The sequence below is a fragment of the Grus americana genome, chromosome 1 (genome assembly GCF_028858705.1).
Source record: "Grus americana isolate bGruAme1 chromosome 1, bGruAme1.mat, whole genome shotgun sequence".
Classification (NCBI taxonomy): domain Eukaryota; kingdom Metazoa; phylum Chordata; class Aves; order Gruiformes; family Gruidae; genus Grus; species Grus americana.
In genome coordinates, this window is record NC_072852.1 from 28,203,822 (window position 1) to 28,224,286 (window position 20,465).

General features: G+C 39.6%; 1 protein-coding gene across 2 annotated transcripts in view; it reads left to right on the top strand.

Moving 5' to 3' along the window:
• Positions 1 to 1,875: 1,875 nt before the first annotated feature.
• ASZ1 (ankyrin repeat, SAM and basic leucine zipper domain containing 1) overlaps positions 1,876 to 20,465 on the top strand; it is a 40,793-nt gene continuing 22,203 nt past the window's right edge. The window contains exons 1-4 of one of the 2 annotated variants that reach the window (XM_054844713.1): positions 1,876 to 2,007; positions 3,975 to 4,071; positions 9,332 to 9,454; positions 12,598 to 12,709. In XM_054844713.1, the coding sequence (XP_054700688.1) occupies positions 1,903 to 2,007; positions 3,975 to 4,071; positions 9,332 to 9,454; positions 12,598 to 12,709 (437 nt within the window). In that variant the 5' untranslated portion in view covers positions 1,876 to 1,902. Of the gene's footprint in view, positions 2,008 to 3,545; positions 3,629 to 3,974; positions 4,072 to 9,331; positions 9,455 to 12,597; positions 12,710 to 20,465 lie in introns of those variants that run through there. The other variant, XM_054844721.1, reaches the window with a different exon arrangement.

Genomic DNA, 20,465 nt, shown 5'->3' on the forward strand with positions numbered 1-20,465 from the left:
ATATTTCTTTCTTGGGAGTTCATTTAAAACATTCAGCTAGCTCTATACCAGAGTTCCTCATTGTTAATACCTGACTTTTGTAATACTTTTATGCTAACAGGTTGTCATATTTTACAGAGAAGCAACTAAAATCCAGAAAAAAACAGCTGTTAAAAATGTCAGGAGTGCATAATTAAAATACGCAGACATGGTTTCTTTTTAATAAGTGCAATTTTTATAGCACTTAGTATGTTCTAAGCACAGCTCTAGCTAATCTGCAAGTTCCCGACATGGTTAAAGTTGCCTTACACATTGCATTGCACCAAAAAAAAAAAAAAAAAGGAAGAAATGCTTCACAGTCACCTTCTGATTAAGATGAGTGAAATTACTGTTAAAATGAACTTCCCAAAAACTACACTTCTATGCTGTCATGGGCACAAGGACTACACTCACTGGTCCATACTGGCACCTGCCTCTTCTCTAAGACCAGACTTTTTCCCTTCTGTTCTATTCAGTGAAGATTAAATTAATTTCAAACTGGGGCAAGGTCTGCACTGAGCTTAAAGAGCAATTTTGCCGGTGGATGAAATATAGAACATTGTTCCTTATCTGTTCTTCAAAGAGCTCCACGTGAACCTTGTGACGGATGAGACATTATCCATGAAATCTAACCACAATCCAACCACAATTCTGAAACTGAAAGCAATGCCCATATACATCCAGGTGGGAGGGAGCAAGGTAAAAGTTTAGCTCATTATGCCTGGCTTCTGTTCAACCTTCCCCACGTAACTGCCACCACCATAGGCTTTACGTTCACATAAGTAATGTAACTGACTGCTATTAGGTTAGGTGTTTAATGATGACAGAAATTAAAGACATAAACACTTTTTACCTTTAAACACATTTACCAGTCATAAATCTAGAGAAACTTCATCCACAGCCCTGCTGCGTTACCTAACACCCCACAAAACAGCTGAGCACTAGTAAGCCATGTTACATTCCCATATACTTACAACCATAAGTCTCATCTTCTACCTGACGCTGTAAAGTTATCACCAGCACGGACTAGGCTACCTCCTTCACCTCACAAACTACAGATGCCTAGCCCAGAGATGGATCACAGAATGGCAGGGGTTCGAAGGGACCTCTGGGGATCACCCAGTCCAACCCCCTTGCTAGAGCAGGATCACCTACAGCAGGTTGCACAGGACCAAGTCCAGGCAGGTTTTGAGTATCTCCAGACAAGGAGACTCCACAACCTCTCTGGGCAGCCTGTTCCAGTGCTCTGTCACCCTCAGAGTAAAGAAGTTTTTCCTCATGTTCAGATGGAACTTCCTGTGCTCCAGTTTGTGCCCATTGCCCCTTGTTCTGTCGCTGGGCACCACTGAAAAGAGCCTGGCCCTGTCCTCTTGACATCGACCCTTTAAATATTTATAAGCATTGATGAGATCCCCTCTCAGTCTTCTCCAGACTAAACAGACCCAGCTCTCTCAGCCTTTCCATGTCAGAGAGTCCCCTCATCATCTTTGTGGTCCTTCACTGGACGCTCTCCAGTAGCTCCCCATAGTTCTTGAACTGGGGAGCCCAGAACTGGACACATTATTCCACATATGGCCTCACCAGGGCAGAGTGGAGCGGGAGGATAACCTCCCTCGACCTGCTGGGCACGCTCTTCTTAACGCACCCCAGGATACTGTTGGCCTTCTTACTCAAGAGCTGGTCGCTTACAGCTGCTCCCTCCCCGCCGCACTGCGGGGCACCGGAGGCGGCACGCGACAGCCCCTCACACGACGGGCCGTTATAGCCCCGCGCTAGCCCCTCGCGCACTAGCACCGCTAAGCCCTCATGCGCGGGAAAGCGGAGCGGCCGCCGCGGGCCACGTGACCTGCCGGCGCCGAGGCGACGCGCGCGCAGCGGGGTGGTATGGCCGCCGTGCCGTGGGGATCCCGCGTCGTGGCGGGGGGCGACGAGGACGACGACAGTGACGAGGACGGCTGGGATATCGGCGTGGTGCGGCATGACCCGCAGGTGGGGCTAAGCCTCTCCCGTCCCGGCGCCCTCGAGCTGGGGCCGGCGGGCGGTCTCGGTAGGGTAAAATGGGGGAGGTGGCCTCGGCCTGGGACCGCGGTGAGGGGAGTGGGGCTCGGTGGGCCTCACTGAGCCTCGGGAGGGGCTGCGGCTGGCGCCTCCTCTGTGATAGTTTCCTAGCAGGGCGATGGTGGTGTAGCCTCAATCCAGGGGTAAATAAATCTAAGTTTTGGGGGGTTTTGTCTTCTTACATAAAATCTTAACATCTCTTTTAAACACTTTTATGCCCTTTAATAACAGACCCTCATCACTATTTCAACATAAGAATAAATTTGAAAGTGACCAAAGGTCTATAAAGCTGTTTTATATCTGAATTCTCTGAGTCTGTTTCTTGCTAACATGAAGACTTAAGTGATTTTATTGTATCTGATAAGTGTGATGCATCTGAAAAGAAGGCTCCGGGGAGATCTAATTGTAGCTTATCAGTACCTGAAGGGCCTACAGGAAAGATGGTGAGGGACTGTTTATCAGGGAGTGTAGTGACAGGACAAGGGGTAATGGGTTTAAGCTGAAGTAGGGTTGATTTAGATTAGGTATTAGGAAGAAGTTCTTCTCTATGAGGGTGGTGAGGTACTGGAACAGGTTGCCCAGAGAGGTTGTGGAGGCCCCATCCCTGGAAGTGTTCAAGGCCAGGTTGGATGGGGCTTTGGGCAACCTGGTCTAGTGGAGGGTGTCCCTGCCTGCAGCAGGGGGGTTGGAACTAGATGATCTTTAAGGTCCCTTCCAACCCAAACCATTCTATGATTCTATGATAGTGTGAGGCAGAGGGATATTCTGCAAAGCTTTTTAGCCCTTAGTTTGTCTCATGGCTGGAATTGGAAAATGGAGGTAACTGGATACTTGCAGTACTCTTACTAACTGTTATAGTTGGTTTTTCAATGGCTTTGATATTTAAATCAAGGTTCCCATCGAAAGAGATACGTTATTTGGAAATTGTTGGCTGAGTAGAACAAAAATAGGGCTAAATTATTATATTGGCTGTTTCTCACCTTTGGTTTTCTAGGCACTAAACGCCTATTAAAATCTTTACAAAAGTTGTTGGAAATATAGACTACAGTATACTGGGGAAAACTGTGTAAGTCTGAATTCTCTTGTTTTGATTTCAAGATTTATAATGCAATATCACTTCTCTTCTTTCCATACCTACTTCTGTCTGCAAAGGACTAGTGAGTAGTCCTCAGCTTCTTGGTGTGTGTGTTTTGTATAATATAGATAATGCTAGCAGCAATCTTCAGCTGTATCTGCACCTTAAATAGAGAACAAATCCATGATACTTCTGAAAGGAACTTGAATTGGGCAACCGTCTGATGCATAAACTAGTCTTTTGGTCAGGGCATTTTTCAGCCAAATCATTTATGATGCTGCAACACAAATACCTCTGCCACCACAGGAGTAGGAGGAAAGAGGAACGGTAACCCTTTCCAGCAGTGGATTCATGCTGTATTAAGCCAGACAGCTAGTCTTTGAGCTACATTGCCCCAAACTGTAACTTTTATGTCTGATTGTATTAGATGTATTTTTTTAATGCCACACTTTGCAACATGTGAAATGTACAAAAAAGGTAAAGAAATGTGTTGCAACATTTTTCTAGCGCCAAAAGATGAATCTTAACTGAAATCAAATACCATTAAGAAAAACTGAGAGCTGTGTAGGAGGATATAGCGGCTCTGTTGAGAAAGGTTCCATTCTCTGAAAATTTAAATATCTTCTTTCTGAGAAGTTAATTTTAAAGCTTATGTTTTACAGCAGAGCCTAAGCAGGTCTAGAGAGATGAAAGAAGGAAAGTCTTACTTTGCTTCCATCCCACTTTGTCCTTGCAGAGATCATTAGTGCTTTTATAGTGACCTCAAGCTGTAGTTTTTAGCTTGAAACAGTTACTAAGTTTTGACTTTTCTTTGCTTATCTAGCAGTTGGATCAAATGTTGCAGGCAGACAAGAATGAAGCATTAAAGAAGGCTCTGTTTCGTGGCGATGTGTCATTAATTGAAGAACTCTTAAACTCAGGTGAGGAAAATCAGTTATGAAGTTCAATATTTTTAATTGAACTTGGCAAGAATACTAAAGCTTTGAAGTTTCTCATTTCAAAATAACGTGTCGGGTGCATGTAGGAATATGTGAATGTTGCCAATACAGGATATAAACTCTTATTTTAAAGATGGAATTTGCTGGAATACAGCATGCTGAGTCACTGAAAGAGTAATTTTTTCTAATTTATATTTATTTCGTCAGTCAGGAGTCCTGAAAATTGAGAAGACTATAATGTGTGAACTATGAAATAACGTGTTTGGTTGTTTTCAGATGCATCTTTAACCTGAAAGTATTAATTACAAATGCTGAATTTGAGGTGGTCAAGAGTGAGAATTGAGTGGGTGGTCTTACTTTGGTGTTGAAGGTTGCTGGGGGGCAGGGAGGGGAGGCTAGCTTTTTTGTTTTAATGCTCCTCCAGTTTGGAAATTCGATTTTTTTTTAATTTTTTTCTTTTTCCTTACTCACAGCACTGTTAAGTTTCTGCTATGTGCCCTGTGTAAAACTGCTGCCCTGGCAACATCAGCTGGACAAAGATTTTGTGATTCTGAAAGGTCTAACAGGGTTTACGTGGCATTTGTCACTGAAAAGTAGTTTGTCTAAACAGCAAAAGCCTTTCTCCCTGTTCTGTTACTCCATATTTCTCTGTAATGTGTTTCTGTTATTCAGTGTTAGGAGGATTGGATCACTTATTGAAGCATCCAGGGCAATCAAAAACTGCATAGCTGAGTTGACCTGCCTAGTGATAATTGTCAGGAAGTTCTGCTTCAGCAAGCAAGCAGAATATAGTAGCCAAGCACTTGTTCTCTGAGCAAAATCTGTCTTAGGGCTGGAATAAAGTAGTTTCCTAGTTAGCAATGGGTTTTTCTGAGTTTTAAAACAATGACATTACTTGTCCTTTTAGAAGATGACTTGTTTCTCACCACAGTGAGGAATGGTTTTCTTTTTAAATTAAGTAAAAACTGTTGCACAGGCTGAAACACTGAGGTATAATACCGAATGAAATACACCTGTCTTACTTTGAGAAAATATATTCTTATTTATAGGTAGAGTTTTTAGTGATGTCTGTGCATCAGATTGCTTAATTGTCTCGTTGCAGCCATCCATTTTTAATTGCTTGCATTTCAGTCAAAGAGCAATAGTTCACTTTCCGTATTGTTGCCTGCCACATAATAAGCAGTTCTATGCTGTTGGAAGATGATGATGGGTATCTGTAAGAGCATATGCTCAAGCCAAAGATTCCTGTAGTCTTGTGTCCTGTCCCTTGAAATGCACAAGGCAGTACCACAAGAGAATCTATCGTTTCCTGAAAATATGATTAAAGATAAACTTTGACCCATCCAATACTGTCCTGCAGAGCAGTAGAACACGGTGGCCCTCTAACAGGGAGGTGTTTCTGAAGAAAGGTAACCTTGTCCTTCAGAGGATTGGTGCTCAGTCAGATTAGATCTTTGCCTCCAAAGTTGCCTTTAGTGTATGTTCAGTAGAGCTTGTAAGAGGCTCGCTACCAGCGCTTGACCAAACTCAGGGTTTGTGGTGGAACTGGATTTCCTAGCAACGGTTGTGGCCCTTCTTTCAGGTAGAACGAGAACATGTTGTCTTCTGGCTTGCTTAGCCATTGCTTTAAGAATCTTTGGTGCTGAGGCAGTTTCAAAGAGCTCCTTTAGGAGATGGACAAGCACAATGTCTTCTCTTACTCCTATAAAATGGCAACATACTAAGAACAAGTTTCCGAAGTGTGCGCCACAAAAAGTAATGCAAACAAGTAGCAGGTTCAAAGGTGACTTTCACATTTTCATCTACTTTGGGAGTAAAATACTTAACACCATATAATTAATATGTTCATTTTCCTCAAATGGAATTAGAAGTTATGATCTCATGAGAATTTAGGCTGATCAAGATACAGCTACAGCCGAATTGTTTTTCCTGTTTTCATTCAGAGTCTGTTGCACTCCTATCTTTGCATGAGTGCTGGAGCTCATCTGATCTTTTGTGAGCAGCTCAGGAAATTAACGTGATAATAAACTGTGGGAGTGGGGGGATGGTGTGTGTGAATAATTTTTCAGGCAGTTTAGGACTCTGAACCCTGAGTCAGATGAGAACCATAGCTGGCCCAGCTGTGGGAGACATCAGCACCTGTGATTTGACTCAGCTTTAAGGTATTGTGGAACCACAGCACAAAGTGCTGACAGACTTAAACAAAATCAATACTTCTAATAGAGAGAAGTCTTCTAGAATGAAGCATTTTAAGAACTTTTCCCTCAGATGTCTGAATGTGAATGGATTCTAATACTAAGAGCTGTTCTTTAAGTGAAAGTCTTTCAAGACCTCATTTTTTTGTGTGTCAAACATGGAATTATTTAGCATAAAAAGCTGTATGTAGAGATCTATCGTAGTTCTTCAGGCACTACCTTGTTAACCTTTTTGAATTTGAGGTTACTTTTTCTGTATAAAACCAGCCTTTCTACTATAACTATTACTAGCCACAGTCAACAAAATATCTGAAGGAGGTACCAGAGAAACTGTAGTAAACACAGAAAGAACATCATTCTTCCTTTGCTCTTCTCTTGTTTCATCATTATTCACATGCTTCGTACAGTTGCTGCTGTAGAGCATGTCTGGGGCCAGAATGTATTTCTCCCCATTCCTAGTTAAAGGGGAGGATAGTTGTGTCTAACTCTGATTGTAAGAAAGAATGTTGTATCTGCTTTGTCTCCTAGACACAATTCCTGAGGTTACATGACTAAAAAAGCTCCTCTGCTCCTGCCCACAAAGGAACACAGACGGACAATGGCAGGTGGGGGAGCCCAAATAATACTGTGGCCCAGCTCCTCCCAGGCCTGTCAAGGAAGCCATTGGCCCATCACGGGCCCAGCTCCACAGGCCCATAGGAGCAGAGAGGCCCAAGGGTGGGCAGGAACTCAAATTGTGGCCTCAGAGGAAGGGACTCCCAGGGTTGTCATAGGGCCCTTGTGCCTGGGTGTCAGCAACTGTAGAGACTGGAGTGAGTGAAAGGACATGCCAGCCACTGGAGTGTGACTGGGGATCCAGGGGCCCATGTGTCCGTGATGCTGGCAGCTGGAGGAGATATATCTGTCCCAGAGGGGAGCAGGATGAGGCCATTGATGCTGTCTGCGTTCACACGAGTGCTCTGTTTGTTGATTGGTGTGGCTGGTAGTGTATGTGTGTGCCTGCTGGGAGTACGTGCTCAGCATTGATACTGGTTAGACCTGGGGGTGTCAAGTTGCAGCAGCCTAGCCTCTCTGTGGCTGTAGCATCTGGCCTGATTTTTCACTAAAAAATTTTTACTGGGCTTCACTGTTGCCTTATAAGACTTCTTAAGGGCCATTTTAAGTGCTAAACTAATGCTGCTTACTTCAAGAACAGCTCAGGTAATGAGAGAGTCTGAGTAGTAACCAAGAGGAGATTTCTGGTTCAGTCAACAACTCTATAACCATGCAGCCAAGAAGCAACATGACTGTTAGTCTTTCAGTTTTCCTTCCTTTGGTTTTCTCTGAGACTCTAGCTGGTTTGCATTGTGACTTTCACACTGCATGGTACTTTAAGGCAGTCACTACAAAGATAGCAGGAGACCACACAGGACAAACGAGGTGTAACACAGCTTTGACACTTCATTGCCAAAAAGACCATTCTACTTCTAGGACTCAGAAATAAGCAGATACTGTCTGCTATACGTGTAAAGGAAGCAGCAAGGAAAATACCTTCTCAAGAGTCTCTATATGCCTGCCAAGTAGATGTTTTGTCACTATTGTTCAGATATGTATTAAAATAAAAAGCTCTAGATGGGAGCTCTAGTTATATGGACTGCTTTTCTTCTTAAGAGGAAAAGGGACTTCTTAAGGTTGACAGATTGCCAGCTTTCTCAGATTCCTTTCCTGCTAGTGTTGCTTCAGTTGGCTGTTGGATATCAAACTTTCTAAATTCTTGAAGTGACTTGTCTACAAGGAAGTTCACATATGACTGCTAAGGGATGTATGCTGGTTCCGCTTGTAGAACTTGGCTGTGGACTCCAATGAAATGTTTTGTATGCTGCAAACAAACTGGCATGTTGTGACATTAAGGATTGCAGCTAGTACATATGCATTATTAAGAAGATTTGATCATAAATTCTGTGGCTTGCAGGTGTTAAGAGTGCTTCAACACCAGGCTTTCATTGAATGTTATCTCTTTACTGATTGCTTCTACAGCTCCAGTGATCTTAAATAGCTGAAGAATCAGTCTCAGAGCAGCTTTAATGACTTTATGTTGCTATACTGAGTACATTTCTGACAAACTACCAAGGCAGGGAAAGTAAATACACATTTTGCATGAAAAGGTATGCATGTAGCTCAACTGTTACAAATTTCTTAGGACAGCTTTGTTTTTTTCAGAGCTGTCTCTTGTAAAGAAGTATTTTTGATTATCCATAATCACTGTTGGACTAATATGGAAACTGTTATAGAGGAAGTAGTATTTGAGAAAGGATTGAAGGAAAGATGTTTCCTCATTGCAAAAATCTATGGAAATTTTTATTTGAAATTTGTCAGGTGAATATCTCAGTCTGATACTTGGTGAATTTGGGAGGGCTGGCTGGCAAGCTTACTTCTAGCCACAAAGAAAGATGTGGCTATTATAAAGAGTAAAAAAACCAAATCTGGTGCTTGTGACTGAATCTTGCATAATCTTCTATTTCTTCTTTCTACTGAGATAGTATTTTGTTAGTACTGAACACAAAACTGCTATCTAATAGTTAAGTCTTGCAAGACAGAAAATAAAAGGAGCTGTGAAGCAGGAAAACTCTAGTCAATATGATCTTGATAGCCTGACAAGCAAGTTGCTTCCACAGCAGTCCACTGGGCTTGGCCAGAATCAAAATTTTTCATTTTAAGTGAGGAAAGCTATTGCACATAAGTGGAGAAAACAAGAGATTGTGTGCACTTCTCTGAAATTATTTTTGCAGCTAAATTTATTGATTTTTTTTTTTTTTTAATGTAATATTTCTGTGGTGCTTAACTTCTTGGACTGAGAACTGAGCTTCCTTGGTGTCAGTTCTAAGAGTTGTTTTCTGGTATTCTAGGTAAAGGTATATTAAAAGAAAATGCTATAAGAGACTTCTCTCCCTAGGACTAAATGCAAAGAGTGTGTAACCTTTATAACAATACATACTAAGAGTAAGGTTTATAAAATGCATGTTTATTGTTGTGCAATTTTATGATTTTAGTATCTTAAATTTTGACAGGTATAAGCATAGAATCTAGCTTTCAGTTTGGATGGACTCCCCTGATGTGTGCTGCCAGCGTGGCTGATTTTGCAGTAGTGCGTCTTCTTCTGGACAGAGGTGCAAATGCATGTTTTGAAATAGGTAAGTTATGAATGAAAAATACTGGCCAACTTGCTCAGTACCAGACATTGTCCTGTCCTTATTCTCTTTTTACATATATACAGAAAAAGTCGAAGTTCACAGTGAAACTGGAACCCAGTCTAGCTTTCACGGTTTTGAAGTAAAAGTAGTAGTTTTAAAGTAAAAAGTGTGTTGTTGGAACTGATCTGGATTCAGTTGATAGGTTTTCTTGTTCTTTCTCTCTCATTCTGTCTCTTCCACCACCACCACGTCCAAATCCCCAAGTACTTTTTCTAAAAGGGCGTTTGGAAATACTTGTTCAAGAATTCTAGGATAAGTTGTAGAGTTAACACTTGCTTTGTTTGATCCTGTTATGAAGTACGTACACGCAGAAACCAGCTAGAATCCCGAACAGGAATAGCTTTCCAGTTTGTGGGGAACTAATGTGGACTTCTCTAAAAGTAGAGCAGAATTTTTCTGTTAAGTGGAAACTGTGTGTTGCTAGATCACCTTTTTCTGCAAGAGTTCAGTGGAGCTTCTAGGTAATATCAGTTCCTCTGTCAATTTTTATGGCTTAATAATAACTTTTTCCTACTTAATCTGCAGTTATTTTTTCTTCTCTTTCATTGGGTTGGAAGATTTATCCAAGTTCAAGACATTGCAATACAGAAGAAACTGATGGGACCACAATACTGCCAAGTACATAAAAGCAGTGATCTTGTTTTACAGTAACTTGCCTATATTTGTAATAATAGTAGACTGAAATGTAGATAGTACAAATCCAGCTCTGAATATTTTCTTGAACTTCTTAGCAATTTATCAGAGTATGAGATAAGAGTAGATTGCCTTCACCAAAAGCAATCATGCCTTTGAATTATTGTCCTTGTAGCAACTTCAGAGAACTTCCATGTGGCTGCCTACAACTCATACTTGTTCCTTCTTTATGGCTGTAGAGAGCTATAAATGAGACAGAAACTGCTATGAGCAGCAGTTTTGGCTGACAACCAACATGCAGGGCATTTTTTCAGTGTGTGACCAACCGTGTTTGCCCTACGTGGCACCTTACTAGGATCAAGTTTCTCAGCTTGTTTCCCTGTCAGCCTGTGTAGGGAAACAGTAGCTAGGGCATATGCACAGCAGAGTACCATCCTGCCAAGAACAGTCTTGCAAGTCATTGATTCAGGTCAGACCACGTGTTCAGTAAAGCTGTGCCATCCTAAAGTGGTACTAAATGTCACCAGTCCTGCTGCTTTTTTTTACATCAGCAAGCAATCACATAAGTGATCATATACTAATTATATAATGCTTATATTCCTAATAATAGTTATACTCTTAATCACCTTTTGTCACGTTTCAGTCATTCTTTGTAAGCAGTTACTTAATTTTACCCTTTTTGGTAGTTGTGAAGAACAAGGAATTGTATATTGTAGCATTCACTATGCAACGGAATTGGAATGCAGTGTCTTTGAGGAGTGAATTCACTGGCTCTTCTGTGTTTTTCAGCTAGGCTGAACATAATCTAATCTTTTTTGCAGTCTCTTACCAGTTTTTCTCTGCAAAAGAGAAACCTGAGAATTCTAAGGTGTTTCTTCCCTTTCTTGTCTTGTTCACGTGTTTGAGCTATAGGTAGGCTGACAGAAATTAATTTCCCACTCTTTATCACTACCTGAAATACTGAATACAAATAAACTACAGGTTCCTCCTAAATATCCTTCGCAGATTAACAGTGCTTATCACTACCTTTGTTCAAAGTCCTACCATCTTCATGTTGTTATTGATAACCAGGTTAAACGTTTTGAATAATAATCTGTCAGTCAATCAAGTAATTTACTGAAATGTTATTTGCTTTCTGTTCAGGAGTTTAAGTGAGTCTCCAAAACTTAATTTTTCATTTACAATACTGATTTATGTGTGTTAGAACTTCTACATGAGGTAGTTGAAAATTAAAAGATAGTATATTAATAAACAGATTAAATGCAAAACTAAGGTCTTTTGGTTGGAGGGGTGGGGGACAAGAAGTGGTGAGAAATAAAGTAAGTAGAGCAGATGGGGTAAAGTATATAACAAACTTCTCATGTTTATATATAATAAAATCTGACCTCCGTTGAAGAGCAAGGGTGTTAATACATACATGGTCTTAAAATTTCTACAATAAAGTTAGAAAATATGTTGTAACACTTAATGGTATGGTCTGAAGTAGGTACAGCTGAAATTATACTTGTTAAATTGTTAAAGGCATGTTTGAACTTGTGAACAAGTTTGTGCAATAAGCAAAACGGGCAGTTATTCAAACGGCAGTCTTCTAATTGACGCTAGGGCTAACTCACTAAGGTCCTTGAGGTGTGATGCTTCCCTCCTCTCTGTAGGAGACCCATGGAAAAGGAGATCTCTCCTGTTCTGTGAGCAAACAGCAGTAGTGCACAATCCTGATTTGTGAGTAAAGGTGGCATGTGATACTCTGCTGGCTTCAGAGCTGGAGCAAATACACTGTTTCTTCCTGATGAATCTTTATGGACTGTATAGATGTTCCTTAAATCCACCTCTAAAAGCATACTTGTAATCCTCTTTCTGCCACTACTGTGCCGTAGTAGTCTAGTTTAGTAAACTTACTTCCTTCCCCTTAAATCCTATCATAAAGCCTTGTTACTTCAACTGTCCTTTGTATGGGCCTCTGTTCTCCCTAAAATTGATGTTGCTATGAGTTTATAATACATTTCATGCACTTGTTTTTTATCCATTGCAGTTAGCTTCCTGTAAGGTGTTTCTTACCTTGACTGTATTCTCAGGAGAGATGGGGGAGAACAGGAAGTGAATCTCATGGTGGGGAACAAGATTTCAGAAACAAGCATCTACAGTTAAGCTCCTACTGCGGGTTTTAGGTACCTAAGAAGTATCCCAAACTTCAGTAGGAGTAGATGCTTTACTACTGCCATTCACTCTCATCTTTCTGAGTATCTTCTCTTCTCAGATACCTTTATTTTACCTGATAATTCTAATGACTTCTACTGGAAGGAAAACAAGTTTCTAACCCTTTTCTATATATCTTTGGGTATCAGAACCTGATTAACAACTCTAGCAAATGTAAAAGCTTTTAAAGGAACTTCTGGATTAGCATGGTATTTACATTTACATATGTAATTCTCTAACTCTGAGTTTCAAAACAGATAAGTACACTGTGCTGATGGCAGCATGTACTGCGCATGCTTCAGAGGAAAACATCTTGAAGACTGTAGAACTGCTTCTATCAAGGAATGCTGACCCTAACCTTACTTGCAGGTACCAAAAAAATCCATGTCTGTGAATACAGCATGAAATTTAATATTAATATACAGAGGTATCTTTATAGGCATAGTTGTTCTTGGTTAAGATGACGTGTACTTCATTAGCTTTTTGTACCTTCACTGCTGTCTGTATGAGGAAAGATTAGTGTCCAGATATTTATTTCTCCTAGTACAGTCATTCAGCTGAGTAAATAAGACTATCATGAGTTTTATCAAATTTAAGTATGTTGCTCAGCTGAACAAGATATAAATGTAAGGTAAAAACTAATCTTAATACTTTGGTTGATTGCAGTATAAGGGCAAGAAATATGTCCTCTGCCTTTCCCAGATCATGTTGCCTCTTTTGTGTAGGGATGTAGGTTAAATCAGTTAATTCTCTATTTAAATTCATGTCCTTCTCTTGAGCTTTTTGTGGGTATCTAGCTATATTCCTCTCACAGACAGCCTCCTATGGAAAAAGAAAACTTACTTGTAAATAAAATACATTAATTCCACTGCAATCTGGAATAATCCAGATTAAAAGGAGATTTAATCTCCTTTTTAAAAACAAGTAACAGCTTGTTTCTCGAATTACCACTTTGTGTCGCAGCAGTCTGAAGCAGTGCATTGTGAGATGTCTGTAGTTGCATAGTCTGATGCAATGTTTCATTTTGCATCAGAAAGAAATAGATTCTGGGCTGACCCAAGATAAACTGTCCTCCCTCTGCTGGGAAAAATACATTGTTTGTGTCAAACTGAAACTGCTTGTTGTTCAACTAACTGAAATTCATTTTTTTTATACCGCAGCTCTTTCACCACGTTATCTGAAGATATGTGGACTGTATGGCCCTCTAAAAAGAACAGAATTGACAGCCTGTTGGTTCTCATTAGTAGAATTCAATTATTCTGGGCCCTGAACCTCGCTGTAAGCATAGTGCTCATAGACAAGGAGGAAACATAATTGTGCTGAAGTGCCACTGGTGTCTCATACCAAATTTAAATGCCATTCATTTGTTCTTATTAGAGAGGCTAAAAATTCTTCATGAAAGAAGAGAAAGCTGCAGACTCTGAAATAATTACATATTGTTGCTGTCAGACAGCTAGATGTTAGGATAAACGTGCTGCTTTAAAAAAATGGGGGAAGTCTTTGCATTATTCAACTTTGTCTTGGGGGTTTGAAAATGTAAGCTAGAGTGCAAAGCTGCAGGTTTATGTTTGGAAAGACCTTTGGCTAAACTTTGAAAAAAAAAAAAAAGTTTGGATTCTGACACGAGATGGGAATTTTAAGAGCAAAACTTTATTTATAAACTTAGAGTATGTTATACACAGTTGGTCTTTGTATACAAATATTTATTTGCTATCTCTTTGTTTCCTAAGACCTTGTGCTAACATCTGAGTTATACTTGCATATATCAGATGCAGTGCCCAGTTGTGTTTTTTTCACTTTTGCAATAGTAGCCTGTCTCAAATTAAAGGACAAATTAAGTGACAATCAGAAATGTCGTATCTGTACCAAACAAAAATAGAAGTTAGATGATGAGGTCCAGATTTTTCAAAAATCTTCGTGCTGCCTTTATTCCTTTCCAGTATTTGACATGTGTGCCTACCACTCCATCCTTAGAACTGCTCAGGCAGCAGCTGCTGCTTCTCGTGGACTTCTTCCACTGTGTTCAGAAACAGGGGGATGAAACACATCAAACCAGCTTCTGTGTAGATAAGGCATCAAAACAGACCCTCTCTGTGGCATTGTAGTCCCACTTCAGCTGTTTCATTAGAGCAAGCAGTATGATGTTCTACAGGAGGGCATCCAAATTGTCAGTGAGTTGAGATTATTGCAAGGAATGTGTGTGAATGCAAAGCAGAATACTTAACGTTGATGTAAGGCAGAGTTTGGTATTTATCCTTTCTCTGTTGTGTTGTCAGGACAGCCAGTAGGCTTTCTTATCTCATGTCATCTGGAGGTGATACACAGAAACTTGGAATTTTTTTTTTGTCTAATTCATGAAGTGTGTGTGGAGTGGGGATGGACCAGTGAGAAATAAACTGATTTTTTGAAATGCAGTCTAAGAAAGAAGATGGGTTTAGGAGTAGGTAGATAGGTAGATGGTTTCTTTGCAATAGGATAGACTACTGAGGAGAAAGTATTCAGTAGAGTAACTTCCGATATTTTTGGTAAATCAAAATTGGGAACTGCATACTGATGGCTGTAGAAACAGTTTTGTTGATGAGAATGTAGTGTATCAAAGCATAAGTGCTACCTGAAGAGTTTTGAAAGACAAACAAGAAGTAAGGTAGTGGCTAGGTGAAACGAGAAGGCATTGTAAGATCTGCTCTGTATAGTCTTTATAAAGCTACTATAGCCTGAGTGCTTTGTTTAAGTGAATGCTGCTTTGAGAAATGTGTTTTGCTTATCTTGTATCATTCACCTCCCTTTTGCTCCAAAATGTAAATTACATACTTTATCCTTTTGTAAGACCTAGAAATAGTTAAGCAGTCTTTTTTTTTTAAACCTCTTTTAACCTGCAGTGCTTTCTTAAAGGTACACTGGTTTTATTAATGTTAAACTGTGATTTTGTTTTAGGCAGAAGGAAAAGGCATGATCAACTGATAACTAAATTACTGCTGCTAAGATTACATGTTATGGGTTGTTTAGTAAATATGGATTTTAGTGATGATGTCCTCTGAGTTCTTGTTTACGTAGAGTAAAAGAAATCTAATGGCTTTGCTGGTAAGAAGAGTGTTTTGAGTTGATGTTTCATGATAATAGCTTTGTTAGAAGAATATGCAAATAGGTGAATGACTGAAATCTCTTTTATTTTGACATAAGCTCTTTGTCTCTTGTTTTGTATGGGATATGTGGAGGTTTGATTGTGTGGCTTTTTTTCCATCACTCTTAAAGTTTCTGGCACAGTTGAGTCCTGGTCAATGACCAAGCCTGTCTTCAGTGTTTCTGCTCTAAAATGGTTATGAATTTTGTGTATGTTTAAAGAAAAGTCTTCAGAAAGGCTTTAATTTTTTTCTTTTTTTAGAGTATTATAAGAACTAGACCTTTATCTGTCTTTTGCACAGATTAAAAGTTGAGCTTGAAGCATACTGTCATGTACATGAATGCATGTAAAGAAAAATATAATCACTTCTCAGGTCTGGTGTTAAGTTGCCTATGTATGTTCATTTATGCTTACATTCAGAGCAGTTTTGAGGAGTATCAAAAATGGTTTAATGATGAAAGTTTTGGTCTATTTTGCCCTCTTGAGAAGGTGATAATGGAAGGGGGAAATTTTCATTGCAGTATTCCCCAGTTCGCAAGGCAGGTCTCTCTTCAGGTTGCGTAGTCAGAATAAAGCAATTGTGTAACAACTCAATTTTAGCAAGATATTTATTGCTGTGGATAAGATAGTAAGTCTGCACTGCCACGTAATGATTTCGAAGACCTTGACGTTATCATTGTGTGATGGTTAACCATGCCAAATGACAGACAGTACATTTCCGTAAAGGTAAATAGCTTGGGAAAAGTTAATGCACGACAGGTTGCGGCAAGAAAATCAGGGAATTTAATACTGATTGAGTCAAGATCTTTGATCCCCTTCAGAGCAAAAATTACCTTCTGATGTTAAGCTCTTATACTTCATGCCTTTCAGAGAGTTTTTTATTCTAGCACTATGAACTCAGGACAGAAAGACTTGTCTTATTATGTTGGTCAAACGTCAGGACGGAGGGACTAAACATAAAAGATCAGATGCAAAATTACATTTACCGCAGTACTGTGTTCATCTGGGCTAGGTCCATACTTCTCTCCCCTTATCTGAGTGAGGGGGAAGTCAAAAGCATGGTAAATGTGCGAGTTCTGTGAGTTTGGAAGAGTGACTTTTGAATGTGAATTTTGAGTCTTGTTCATCAGATCTTTTGGTAGGGGTAAGGAGTCTAGACACAGAAACAGATGATTGTGCTTTCCCCCACTAGTATTGACTGTACGGTGGTACCAACAGGCTTACAACTGTTGATCACAGTTTCTGGGCAGAGGTATAAAATACTCAGGGACAGTAGCAACGTTAGATGCTATTTTTAACAGAGGCATTCTGACAATGTACTGTGGTGTCTTGGAATGTCACCTGAGCAGCCTTTGTGTAAAACACAAACAAAACCTGCGCTGAAATCCATTAGCATTATAGCAGCAGCGTTCTATCACGAGTATATTAAACTTCCTATCATTGCCACTAGCTTATCCTGATCATGGGTTATTTGCACAGAATTGGTTTGGTTTTTTTACATGACAGAGAATTACCCTTTCATTAGAAAGGTGGAGTAGATCTCACAAGTATGTGCTGAATTTCTTGACTGCAGACTTTACCCCCACTTTGAAAGCAAAGTTGAAAACAGCCTGAGAAGTTTCTGATTATGTGGATAACTCCTTTGTTTTTCTACTTAACGTCAAAGTGTGCATGTTTTTAGCTAAACCAGCTTGCTTGTAAAGATGTGATGGAGTGAGGATGTAGGAGGGCAGGATAACTGGGAATGTCATAACATAGAGTTCTGCCATCCTCATTGTTAACTTTTATGCTAATCTCTTTTAGAATCACATTCTTTGTATTTTTCTGGTCATATGAAGATAACTTTGTAGCTGTCTACCTTCCCACTTCTGTGTGCTGTAGAACTTACACAGATGTCTTTTTTTTTTTTTAATTTTAAAACAGTCATGTAAACAGAGTTCGGAAGCAGAAAGGTGCAAGAACTGGCAATCTGAAATGAAGCCTAAAACTAGGGAACCTGAAAGCTGTCACCCTCCTACCTTGCTCCAGCAGATACGGCCTGGAAAAAGTATCTTACAGCTCACAGTACACTAAAGCATGTTCTTCCAATACCACTTGTTTTATAGAGTTTTCCACCTCATCACTTAAAACCCCACTAAGCCAGAAAATAGGCAATTAGCTTTCCTTCTGTTGCTGTAGACATACTGTTACCGCTTCATTTCTAGGTTCCAAGCTTAATGTACAGCACTGGAGTGGTGAAACTGGCTCCAAAAGCTTCTGAAGGTGCTTCCTGGTTTTCTGAAGCAGTGTTCAGATCTAAGAGTCTTGTAGCATTATTTCCTTGCTTTGGGATCTCAGTAAGAAAAGATTGAAACTAAACTCATAAGGTTAAATAGTTTTCTACCTACTGTATTTTTGCTAATGTTAGCGATATGCTGGTCAGTTAATGAACATATATCCGGTTGTGAGACTTTACGTACAGCTTATACTTCTCAGGATCACCAACCTGAAATACTGAATTTTCCATAGATCTCTCCCGATGCAAGGAAACCTGTGTCTAGATGGAAGGCATCTTCTCTTCCTCTCCTCCCTCTTCTGAAATTTTCCAGAAAGATGAACTTTGTCTTGCTTGAGAGCATGATCCCAAACATAAGAATGTGTATTTGTCAGGCGTGGTAAATTCTGCACCTCAGATTCAGCTTAGTGATAACAGACAGGTACTTGGGACATTTTGCAGTGAGATAGCTAGCTATCACTGTATCACCTGGTTTTATCATGGCATGTGGTTATCCAGAGTAAGAGGCTCCAAATGATAGCTTTTAGGGCTCAGCTTGCTCTCTTGTGATTATGTTTTACTCCATTTTCTTGACAGGATGAAGATGAAGTGAGCCTGTAAGAACCTCTTGCATCTTCTGTAGATGTCACATACAAAGTCTTGAATGGCTGTGAAAACTGAAAAACCTTTTGGTTTTGTCTTTTTCTCTAGCCTTAACATAAAAGCAGGGAGATCTAAAGATAAAAACAAACGAACCCCCCTTCATTTGCATGAGACCGGTGAAGAATTACTTGCTTATTATTTAGCCGGAAGCAAACATAGTTGGAACAGACATCATGCTTAATTAATAAATTGTTTATATGCCTTTTAAGATTTTTATTTATTTCTTTATTGACTATCACTTGAGTATCATGTTCAATATTGGGAAATGTCATGTGGCAAACTGTGCCATACAAAAGGACTTCACAGGTGTTTGGACAAGAAGATTGTCTGCAAGCCAGACTGCTGAAACATGAATGTCTGCACAGTTCCTCAAATGACAAAAAGATTCTTTACATATTTTATCCGGATTTATCTACCGTTTCTATGTACTTTTTTAGATTGCAGTAAGATGTACCAATACATTTAATTTCTCTTCAACGTTAGCAAGAAACAGTGGATTTGGCATCTTAAAGCTTGCTGTTGTATTTTCCTGGGTTCTTTGCAGGGTTAGGAAAACAGTATTTGTTTTCCCTAATGCTGTAGTCTCCCTCTTGTGGATGTACATGTAAGTGGACCTTGCTTTCTGAGGTTGTGCCTGTGCAGCATGTGTCCAAGACATTAAACGGTACCCCCTCATATATAGTGGTGCATAAATGCAATTGCAAATTATTATTATATACAATCTATCCTGAACAGCGTATGGCCTTTGAAATTAAAACTCTAACATTAAAATGGAATGCTTGAAGTACTAATTGCGTATTCATATTGGTGGACCTTTTAATCATTATGTTTATTGGGTTTTACTTAAAAATGGAGAAACTTTTTCAGTAGCTTTAATGTCATTGAGTTGTTGCCTTGATGCCATATCTGCAGTACTGTACAGTTGTAACCACTACATGATGTTCTTTGGAGAAAAGACTGTTCTTTAGCCTCTGGACTTTTGTTCGGTATTTTTCCTTTGAAAAAGCAGAAGATAATTATGAGGTAGTAGCAGTGTGCAAGTTGGGGGGAAAAAAAAAGTTGAGAGCAGAAGAAATGAAAATGAAAACAGGCACGAATGGACTGGTTTTGCAGTCACATGTAAATACTTCAAAGGTGATAGCATGGGAAGTCTGTCAAAGGCTGCCTGCCACTGAATAGTAGAAGTGTGGGAGTGAGTGTCTGCATTGGACAAGCAAGTATGATTTCTGTTGCTACAAATTATTAGGTTTTAATCAACTTATGTTCACTCTGTAAAATATAGATATCTACAGATACCTGTATATGTCTGTATATAGCTATCTATATCTCACCACCTTATAATAGTTAGTTGTTAAGTTACAGGGGCAGTTCGTAGAGTCTTTTTCTCTATTTTTATAGTAATCTTCATAGATCACAGGCAATTCAGGTCAGAAGGGACCTCAGGAAGTCTCTAGTCCAACTTCTTCCTCAAAGCCACCTCCGTTCTGACATGGGGCTAAGTTGCCATCTGGTCTTGAAACCCACCACCAGAGATGGAGACTACAAAACTTCTCTGAACAACCAGTTCCACTGATTGACTGTGCCCCATGGTAAAAATGTCTCCTTATATTCAGTCACGACAACTGCTTTTGCATTGTTGATGGACTAAATTGAATTAGTTATAGACTGATGCAAGTCTTTTCATCAACAAATTTCTTTCTGTTATTGACGATACATCTTGAAGGCCTGGTTACCTTTCATTTTGCATCTCAAGGTAATTAACTTTTTTCCCCCCTATCATAAGTCTCTTTCAGATTTGTAATATGACTGCATTCTTTTCTTAACTGTGTTTGCGTAAAACAAAATATTATCCTTTTGTGAATAAGCAATAACAAGGAAAGATAAGCAAAGCTTTAGTTCTAGCACTACTGTGGAAAGAGGCTGAAAGTCTATATTTTAAGACAGCTGCTATGGTTTACATATGCTTTTCGGGGTCCCTCTAGTGATCTGTATTGAACTTATTAAGAAACACTATATTGGAAAGAGCGATCCTCCTCTCAAGTATATCCTAACAAGATAGAATAATCTTTTGACAGCAGATTTCTGAC